The sequence below is a fragment of the Vitis riparia genome, chromosome 13 (assembly GCF_004353265.1).
Source record: "Vitis riparia cultivar Riparia Gloire de Montpellier isolate 1030 chromosome 13, EGFV_Vit.rip_1.0, whole genome shotgun sequence".
Taxonomy (NCBI): domain Eukaryota; kingdom Viridiplantae; phylum Streptophyta; class Magnoliopsida; order Vitales; family Vitaceae; genus Vitis; species Vitis riparia.
The window spans coordinates 21,736,992-21,748,461 of NC_048443.1; the positions used below are offsets into that span (position 1 = coordinate 21,736,992).

An 11,470-nucleotide genomic window follows, 5' to 3' on the forward strand; every position below is an offset into this window, starting at 1 on the left:
GCGGCAATCGCTAGTAAAGGTATAATCATATCAACATAAGGGGGAATAAATTAATAATGATATCACTATACTATACCATTTTTCCCTTCGTTGAGGTTTTGTCTCATTAGGTTTCATTGACAAAGTTTTTATTGAGGCAATCATAGAAGTTTAAAAAAATATTGTCAATTTTTCCTTCACAAAGTTTTTATTGAGGCAATCATAGAAGTTTAAAAAAATATTGTCAATTTTTCCTTCACTAAGGTTTTTTAATATGTTTTTCCTAGTAATTTTTTAACGAGACATATTCTTATAATAATTTAAGGGGGAATGTTATTAAACATGAGAATTTATTGGATTGTGGGAAATTGTGAATGATTATCCATATTAATATAAATCTTTTCTTGACTTTTTATAAAAATAGAAGACCTAGTGATGAAATAACAATTCTATTTTCTCTTAGCATTCGTGTTTATTTTTTTTTTCTTCTTCCTTTCATTCTTTTATTTTACAATAATTAAGTTTTTGAGAAATTTTTAGTTTTAAGATTTAATTTATTTTTAGTGACTATTAAACTCTACTACTTCTACCGGTGTTGACCACTTTTTCGATAATTTAGTGACTATTAATTTTTTTTTTCTTCTTCCTTTCATTCTCTTCTCTCATGACTATTAAACTCTTTGTGTCGCTTTTTTATTATTTCCTCCACCCTCATTGAGATTTCGAATTCTCCATAATATCATATTAACGTAAAATATTTCATTTAGATTGTAAGTGAAAATTAATGAAGTGTCATAATTTAATTACACTAGTCAACCTTAGCCTGCTTTATTAACTAATTAGTCATTTCTTCAACTTCAGGGCTTTCCGCCGCCGTTTCCTGATCCATATCCCGATCCACTTCCTTTCCCATATCCGGATCCGGATTCTGAACCAACTCCACCTCCTCCTCCTCCTCCTCCTCCTCCCCCACCTCCTTCGCCACCACCACTCCCTCTTCCGCTCCCTGATCCATACCCGGATGATGCACTTCCCTTAACGTCTTTGCTACCGCTACCTCCACCTCCGCCACTTGCATTCCTATCCCGATCAGAAATACGTTGCCCTGAACCATATCCTGAACCGTAGCCTGATCCAGACCCGGGGGCTTCAGCTCTCCCACCGCCGCCACCTCCTCCGCTACCCCCACCTCCACCTCCACCACTTGCATACCCGTGCCCATCAGCACCACCATACCCTGAACCACTACCCGAACCGTAGCCTGAACCAGCTCCGACAGCGGAACCACCACCGCCCCCGCCACCCTCTTCACCACCACCTCCTCCGCCGCCTCCATCGGCGCCATGTTCCTTCAATATTCTAGCAGCAAAGGAGAGATCCAGGAGGAGCAAAACCAAGAATGCAAAACCCATCACCTTAGAACTCCCCATTGTGGGAAAAGAAAGTTGAGAATCACTCTCTATATATGTATCAGAATTAATCACACCAGTTAGCTACTACTTGTGTGTTGTGAGGGAAGATGTAGGAAGTGTCCCTATTTATAGGCATTTTGGAGCTCCATATATCGCTTTGTTTACGGCGGTTCTAGTAGCTTCTTCTGCAAATTGGAATTGAGTAAGTGGTTGTAGTTTTTGAAAATGGGTTCTGAAAAACATTTTTTGATAACAGTTTTTTGTGTTTTGAGAAAAAAAAATTATGTTTGGAACCGAATTCTGGAAAACAGTTTTTGTTCTTAAAAAAAAAAAACATGTTTGATTGAGTTAATAAAAAAGTTTTTTAAAATAAGAAAAACAAAAAATATATTTGAAAGTTATATTTTATTTCATTAATAAAGTGTTTTTTTTCCATTAACTTGATATTATAAATATATAAATAATTTTCATATGTACAATTCATTTAAATTTAAAAAATTATTCTATTTTGAAATTTTTATACCGGTTATAATTTTCTTAAATAAAGAATAGCTTTGTCATCATGTATAAGTATATTAATTTCAATAATTTAAGAAAGAAGAAAGGGTTTGCGAGTGGGGGTGTGGTGGTTGGGTGGAACTCACCTTTGTGAAAATGCAAAAAACAGCTAAAAAAACACAAAAAGAAGGAAGATAAAACACGAACAATCTATTCTTTGAAAAGTGAAAAAACATTGAAAATATATTTTTATTGTTATAAAAAAAGTGGTTTTTGAGAACACAGAAAAAAAAAAAAATACTCCCTTCCCCAAATAAGTTTTTTGTGTTTTTTGTTTTCAAAAACAAAAAACAGTTGTTGAAAACAGGAACTAAACAATCCCTAAGGTTTATGTTCCTCTTTTGACTTGAGATGTCTTTTAACAAACTCACCCTAATTCTCCATGAACCGATCTTTCCTAGTTCATCCTCATCTTGCAACTACTTGTGTAGTAATTGATACAAATATGATTCAATATAATTTAATTCTCATAGTCTTATTGATTAATTGATTAAAATATAAGGGGCTATGTTTTAGAAATTTTCAATAAATATTTTTAGGTTTTACAGGAGCATACATTAAACTAGCCTTATGGAATAAAATTTAAGTGACTTGAATCTAAATAGAATTTAATTTATTTTAATTTAACCCTAAATATGACACAATGGTATTAAATATTAAGTTATTTTTATTTTAATAATAAGAGTGAAGTGTGAGGATAGAGACTAGAAGTATGAATCAAATAACTTTTTAGATTAAAAAAAAAATTATAATTATAATTTTTTTTAAAAAAATGGGACTCATGTGTCCATGCATTCACATGAGAGTGGAGTACGTAAGAACGTACCCTTCTCCTTTTTCTGCATCACATGTATTTAGTATTTTTTACATACCTACCGTCAATTTTCTTTTTATTTATTTATTATTTTTAAAATGAGATATAGTTTTTTTTTATCTTTAATGTAATTCATACCAAGGTAGGAACCAACCAGGGGTTTGCTATATACTCAATTCTAATTATATTCTAATGAATATAATCTATAAATACATATCCATCAATTTTATATTTTTTTTATGATAAATATGTGTTCAAAAAGGAAATATGAAAACAAAAAATTATTTAATTTTATTTATAAATAATGGAGTAGGACCAGGTGGGATGAGCTATTGTCTGATCTCACACTTAATTCTATTATATCTCACCCAATCCATTTTTATCAAGACTAAGGTGGAAGGAGGTGATCAGTTTTCCAAAATATTCACCCATTTCTCTTCCTTGATTAAAATTTTAAGTTACTTTCTATAATACCACGAGTGGCTATTTTCTCCACTTGTTTGATTATTAAACCACACATCCCTCACCAGTCCCCAACCTCTACTAAAAGAACACCCTAGAGCCATGGGTTGTCCCTAAATCTTGGTGCCGCCCACCTCCCATTTCAACCCATTCTACTTTCAGAAAACCTAAATAAGCTTGGCCACAAACATGAAACACCCCCACCAAGCTCACCTACCCAAATTCTCTACTCCAAATGTTAGTGCTTCTTCCCCTTCCTTCATATCTGCAACCTTACAATGACAAAGGGCATTCTATTTTGGCTTCCCCATTTTTCTTTGTTTGCCATTTGCTGTTTCAATCATTGCAATGGAGCACTATGGTGATGTATTGCAGCCAGCCAGAAATTAACATATATAGGAGTTGTCAATTCTTTGGACTTGTCAATGGTTTTGTATATGTGTGCGCATGCATCATATTTAATTACCATTAACTATAAGTCTATATATCTATATATGTATTGTTTACTGAGATAATACTTATCATCATCATTGACAAAGTCATATGGTGGCATCTCGTGTATGTGGAATGCATTATAACTCATTTTATAAGCTAATTTGATTGCCACCTTGTACACATTTTACTCTTTGTTTGGGGTGGAATCTTTGTTAATTATATATCTCTCCTAAGATCTTGATGTAGTGGCCTTTTTTAAGTAATATCTTGCACCATTTCCTGTCCTGAAATTGACAGTTTTAACATATGAAACAAGGTATTGATAGAGCTCCTAACAACATCCCTTCTACTTACAGACGTAGGATATAACTTACGTGTATTAGTACATCAACCCTCAATCTAACATGATTTTAAAAGGATTTAAATAATTATTTTCAATATTTAAGTTGGGTTACAATTAACTTTTTAAAAGTTTTTTTAACTTGAACTTAAGATTAAATTTGCATAACCCAAATCCATACAAGTATTAATACATTTTTTTTAATTTAGAATGAATCAAATCTCTCCAAATAGGATTCGAACCTATAACAAATAGGTTAACGATCGATCGCTCTATCATTGAGCTATTGAGAAACAATGGGAAATTATATCTTATAGAGTTTAATTCCTGTTCTCAAAATTAGTTTTTTTTTAAATATTTATAATTTAAATTATTTTATATGATAATATTTATTTTATTGATTTTCTTTTTAGATTCTTAATAAAAAAATTCAAATTATATTTATATCATACAATTTTTTGGTTTCTAGAAAGGTATACATATTATAGGTAGATATTGAATCAAACAACCCAATGAATTAAAATCTAATCTAATCAATCCAAACTTAATCTAGACTTAATTAAGAAAATAAGACTAAATTGGATATGTATTGAATAGCTTGGATTATAAATTAGATTAAATTATAACTTAATTAATTATTTTTTAATTAGATTAAACAATCCTTTCCAACTTATTTAAATTGCAACCTTGTAGCTAAGTTTTAGTAATTAAATACCTTTTGCTTATGTTAAAGAAAATATGCAGATATCTTCAACTTTGATACAAAAAAAAAAATAAAAAAAAAAATAGAACCATCATAGAGGGAATATTAAGAGAATTTACTATTCTCATAATAATGTAAATTACCATTTTCATAATAATGGTTATTTATATTTATATGAATGCATTATATTAATTAACACTAACTACATATATGTATTGTTTATTGAGATAAAACTTGATTATCATTGACAAAGTCTTTTAGGGCTTGTTTGGTAACTATTTTTTAAAACAATTCCGAAAAATAGTTTTTGACAATAATTTTTAAAAATTGTTCTTTGATTTTTGCAGAGTAAAAGTTTGTTTGGAAATCTACAATGCTTTTAATATGTTTTTAATATTTTTAAATATGTTTTAAAAATAATTTTAATATGCATTTTATTTTTAATCATTCTACATGTTTATATAATTATTTCTTAAAACAACTCTTAAAAAACAAGTGAAAATAACTCAAAGATGTTATTTGAAAACACTATGTTTTCTATTTTTAAGAATAGAAAATAGAAAATAGTTTTTAATTGTTGAATATATTTTTTGTGTTTTTTATTATGAAAAATAGAAAATTGTTCTAAAAAACAATTTCCAAACAAGCCCTTAGTGGCACCTCATGTTTCTTATCCAATGAGAGATTGCCTAGGTTAATTACTTTGTTTACTAAATTAGGATTGTGGAAGGCTTTATTTAATTAGATTCTTATATGATGGCCATGTTATGCACATTTTCCTTTTAGTTTGGGGTGTAGTTTTCCTTTATTATCATCTAATTGCCAACCCTTCTAAGATCTTGATGAGTGGTGGGCTCATTTTTTTTCTTTTTGAAAGTGATATCAAATTGTTGCATCATTTCATCTCCCCATCTTGTGGGTGGATTTTGTGCTAGAATTTTTATTAATTATCATCTAATTAAAGACCTTGCTAAGATCTTGATTATTAATTGTGATGTTTCATATTGGATGGACGAAAAGGTTTTTCACACACACAAAATACATATATGAGTTCCTTTTAACCATATAAATATGTGTTAAAATCGTGAGGACCTTTTGAGATCAAAGTGGACAATATTTTTGCAAGTTTTTATCCTACAATCCTATATGATAGAAAGATGATCTCTTAACCATATATATATATATATATATATATATATATATATATACTATGTAAACACATTTTAAAGTGATGAAGACCTATTGAAGCTAGAATGGTCAATGTCTACATAAGGGGGAGGGAGTGAGTTGTTACAAATGACATTAGAGCCTCCCAACTTAGTGTGGTAATTTTTTTGGTCACATAAAAAAATGTTTGTTTGTTTGTTTGACCCCCACAATCCTGTTGGACACGAGTGATTGCATGAGGGGTAATTTGTTTGGTCCCGTAAAAAAATGTTTATTTGTTTGGCCTCATAATTTAGTGGAACACGAGTGATCACATGAATGGTAATTATAATCTTTCAATTTAGATAAAGAAAGTATGAGTTTCTCTTTATCATATAGATATATTTTAAAATTATGAGGACCCTTTGAGTTTGGAATATGAAAATGGAGGTTAAATGCACTAAGAAAAAAATGAGAGTTTTTTAGTCAAGAACATATAGGTAAACAAATAAATATATGTGTTCTTATACTCATAAATGAGGGTCAATCGATTGACTAGTCGTTAGGCAATAAATGCGTGATACGTAATCATTAGGCCTCGATTGGACCTCGACCAGGTCTTAATCAAACCTCGAACGGAAAGACATAACCATCGATCAAGAATGAAAGGCTACTGGAAGAGAGACAAGATTTTTCGCATCTCTTGATCGACCCTAGATCAAGAAGATATAACCGGTTGACCGGTACCTTAACCAGTTGAGCCGGTTGACCAGTGCTTCGACTAGTTCACCATTTTTTATACAAAAACTTATCATTTTTTGTTTTTTTCACTTGTAACACTTAGGCAAAGTCTTTAGGTTAATGACTATGACAATTTTGAAATGATTTGCCTAAGGTTCATATGTTAAAATTCGGGTTTTAATGAAAATGTAAGTTTAATGCATAAAGTGAGTTTTTAAAGATACATAAAAATATATTAAAATCCTAAGTGCACCTATGCATTCATCTTACAAATGTTTTTTATGATTAAAAGGTCTTCATATGTCTTGATCTTACATCTATTGAGTCATTTGATGAATTTTCAAACTAGCACCTAAAATTCTTTTTAATTTAAAATGATTAGCAACTTAATTATGGTTTGTTATCATCAAAACACAATTAGGAGAACTCTTGAGCTAATAATCTTATTCTTATTTGATAGATTATTGATGATAATGATAAGGATAATGATGATGATAATAATAATAATAATAATAATTAGAAAAGGAAAAATAGAAAAAAGACAAACTAGATATATGCTTAACTTTAAAATGAAAAGTAGGAGGATATATTTGAGTTTTTATATTTTAAAATCTTTTTGAAGACTTATCAAAGTTGATGACCCTTTTGGGTCATTATAACCCGTAGCCTACCTTGTATAGTGATTTTCTCTTTAGTTTATGCATTTTAGGCAATAGGCATATTATGAATTCAAATTTATTAATTTGTAAATGGTTTATCTTTGAAAATCTTCTCTGTTGATACATGCATGGCATTTCAAATTTTATATCACAAGAATGCTTTCAGATTTGTTTTTTATTTAAAAATAATGATACTTAATATAAATGTTCTAAAATAATTAATACAAAAAATGCAACTGAATATAAAATTATCTTTCCAACTTGTTTTGACACCAAAATTTATTGTTTGCCTAATTGATCATTTGAAATTGACATAATTAATTAATATTTTTTATTTATTTTCAAAATAATTAAACTGGTTTATGAATAATAATAATAATAATAATAATAATGACATATTATTAATATTATTATTAGTACTACTATGACATTTGCATGTGTTTCATGTGAAATAAAATTATTATTCAAATGAAAAACATGAATTATTTTTTGATGTGTTTCATTTCTGAGCGGCATATTAATGGCAATGACAACTGTTTGGACTGGGTGATGTTTGGTTGTATTAGGCTCGGGTGAGTTGAGATTTTTTGTTTGTTAGGGGTAGAAGAACAGGAATTAAGATGTTAAATTTTAGATTTTTTATTTTTTATTTTTTATTTTCATGTATTTTCTTGGGAGTCAAACATATATAGTAATTGCAATTGTAGCAATTTGACAAAGAGTTTTGAAAAGTTGTTATTCATGCAAATCCAACATACTTGAAATATGAACATTAACTTGGTGGAAATGTTTGGTTTATGATAAGGGAGAATCAAATTCTCCATGATACGTGCTGCATTCCTTTTCTATTAGCATAATATCCGCTTGTATAGTTGTAGGGATATGCTCAATATTTGTATTTGATTCTTTCCTATTATGTAGGAGTTTACAACTGTAATTATCGTGTATATAATGAAGAGTTATCTCCTCATCTGGTAAGGAGGATTTCAGTCATTTACCGTGTTTATCAAACACCTTTATGGTATCAGAGCAAGGTTTCTTTCGATTCTGACCATGGCTGTTTCGTCTTCTTCACCTCCTACTCTTCCGCTCAATACAATGGTGCATATGCTCACCATTAAACTGACCTCCTCCAATTATCTATTGTGGAGAAATTAGTTCGTTCCTCTGTTAGCTAGTCAAGAGCTTTTTGGTTATTTGGACGGTAGCATCACGACTCCTTCTCCCATGATTACTACCTCTTATGGCACCCCAAAATCCAATCCTGCATATACCTCTTGGCTGCATACCGATCAGACACTGCTCAGTTTACTCTATTCTTCTCTCACAGAGGAATCTATGAGTGAGGTACTGGGTTTCCGTCACTCCCAAGAGGCCTGGCATGCGCTTGAAGTCTCATTTTCACACCGATCAAAGACTTGCGAACTGCAACTCAAGGATGAACTCCAGCTGATGCACCGTGGCTCTCAGTCCATTGCTGAGTTTTCTCGCACCTTCAAAAGCCTTTGCAATCAACCGGCTGCTATTGGACGTCCCATTGACGACACGGATAAAGTCCACTGGTACCTATGCGCATTGGGACCCGACTACAAGATCTTTTCTACCACCATGATGTCACAACTTCCTCTACCATCCTTTGCTGAAATTGTTCTGAAAGCTTTGAGCCATGAAATCTTTGAACGGTCAGTTTCCCATTCATCTTCCAACTCTGCTTATTTTGTGCAGCAAACTTCCAAAGTGGCTGGTCATAAGCAAGTGAAGCATTGGTCTTCAGCTTCTCCTACACTGTTTGCCAACTCAAAGTCATCATCCAACTCCTCCATCCACTGTCAGTTGTGCGACAAAGAGGACCACTTGGCTAAACGTTGCTGGACTTTCCTGAAACTCAAGAAGAAGCAATCAGCTAACCTTGCTGAGGTTTTTTCTGCCTGCTCGATTCAGGATTTTAATGACTCTAAATGGTTCCCTGACTCTGGTGCAACGTCCCACATGACTAGTGACACCGAAGGTGTGGATCAACCAACTGTCTATTCTGGTAATGAACGTGTCATGGTTGGCAATGGTCAGTCCTTAGCAATCTCTCACACTGGTTCCATTTCATCTCTTGTTCCATCTAGTCCTCTTCTTTTATCTAATGTCTTAGTTGTTCCTGGAATTAAGAAAAATCTTATTTCTATTAGTCAACTTACTAAAGACAATAATTGTTGTGTTACCTTTTCTTCTTCTGGTTTTACCATACAGGATCAGGTCACAAGAGTGGTACTGGGAGTCGGAAAATGTGAAAATGGTCTCTACGTGTTGGATCGTCGTCATCATGCCTTAGTGTCCACTACTTCTTCACTGCGAGCATCTGTTCGTTTATGGCATACTCGCCTTGGTCATCCGCATTATCGTACTATTGCTTTTCTTTCTAAATTAGGATTTATTTCTTGTAGTAATAAATTGGTGAACAATGATTCTGAAATTTGTGTTGGCTGTAGACTCGGCAAAAGCCACCGTTTACCTTTTTCTCTAAATAATGAACGTTGTGCTATGCCTTTTGATCGTTTACACTGTGACCTATAGGGTCTATCACCAGTTTCTTCTTTTAATGGATATAGATACTATGCGGTTTTCATTGATGATTGTACTAGATTTAGTTGGATATTTCCTTTAAAACACAAATCTGATTTCTTTGATAATTTCATCAATTTACAACGTTTTATTGAGACACAGTTTTCCGCCAAAATCAAATCATTTCAGTGTGATGGTGGAACTGAGTTTACTAATAATAAATTTCGCTCTCATTTGCATTCGTGTGGCATTGATCTTCGTCTGGCATGTCCTTACACTCCTAGTCAAAATGGAATTGTCGAACGTAAGCATCGTCATGTCACAGAAACAGGTCTTACTCTTATGTTTCATGCTCGTGTGTCGCTCTTCTTATGGGTTGAGGCCTTCTCTACTGTCGTCTTTCTCATTAACTGACTCCCGTCACCATCTCTTGCTGGCAAAACACCTTATGAGCTCCTGTTTGGTAAGCAACCCGATTATTCTATGCTTCGTACTTTTGGGTGTCTTTGCTTCCCTTATTTGAGAGATTACTCACCTAATAAATTGTCTCCAAAATCTACTCCTTGTGTCTTTTTAGGTTACAGTACCCTTCATAAAGGATTTCGGTGCTTAGATCGTAAGACACATCGTGTTTATGTTTCTCAACATGTGCAGTTTTATGAACATACCTTTCCCTATAATGGTGATTCTGTGCAAAATCTGCCATCTAACATTGACTATATTCATTTTTCTGAGTCTCAGGAATGTGTTTCTAGTTCTTCTAACGTTAGTACTTCAGATTCTTTGTCTTCACCATCTTTCTCGAATTCACTGTGTCTGCCTTGCAATGATATTCCACACTTGTCTTCGACTTCTTCTCCTAGTCCGCAAGTTCCTCTTGATGAGGACTCTCTCTTGGATTCTGTTGCTACAGATTCGACCACTCCTTCACCAGTTTTGTCCTCTCCTCGTGTGACCACTTCCAGCCATCCGATGATTACTAGAGGGAAAGCTGGTATATTCAAACCACGGTTGTATCATGCTATGAATATCTCATCTTCTTCTCAGTTGTTTCAGGCTCTTCTTGCTCTCAAAGAGCCACGAGGCTTCAAGTCTGCTGCAAAGCACCCTGAATGGCTCTCGGCTATAAATGATGAAGTTCACGCACTGAAGAAAAATGATACGTGGGTTCTTATACCTCGTCCTCAGTATCATAATGTGGTTGGTTGTCGCTGGATTTTCAAAACAAAGCTTCACTCTGATGGGTCTATTGAGCGTCATAAGGCACGTCTTGTGGCTCAAGGATTTTCTCAAGTTCATGGTCTTGATTTTGGTGACACCTTTAGCCCTGTGGTGCGTCCTACTACAGTCAGAATCATTCTATCCTTGGCTGTTAATTCTGGATGGCATTTACATCAGCTAGATGTTAAAAATGCCTTTCTTCATGGCTTTCTCCACGAAGAGGTGTACATGGAACAACCGCCTGGCTGCACTAATCCATAGTTTCCTCAGCATGTTTGTCGTCTAAAACGTGCTCTTTATGGCTTGAAACAAGCTCCTCGAGCTTGGTTTCATCGATTTAGCTCATTTTTGCTCAAACTTGGTTTTCACTCTAGTCAGGTTGATTCTTCGTTGTTTGTCTATCACTCCTCGCATGGTATTGTTTACTTACTTCTTTATGTTGATGAC

General features: G+C 33.0%; 1 protein-coding gene across 1 annotated transcript; it reads right to left on the reverse strand.

Moving 5' to 3' along the window:
* Positions 1–836: 836 nt before the first annotated feature.
* On the reverse strand, positions 837–1,409 carry LOC117928422 (putative glycine-rich cell wall structural protein 1). The gene has a single exon (XM_034848309.1). The coding sequence runs from the start codon at positions 1,407–1,409 to the stop codon at positions 837–839; it is 573 nt and encodes a 190-aa protein (XP_034704200.1).
* Between the last annotated feature and the right edge of the window lie 10,061 nt (positions 1,410–11,470).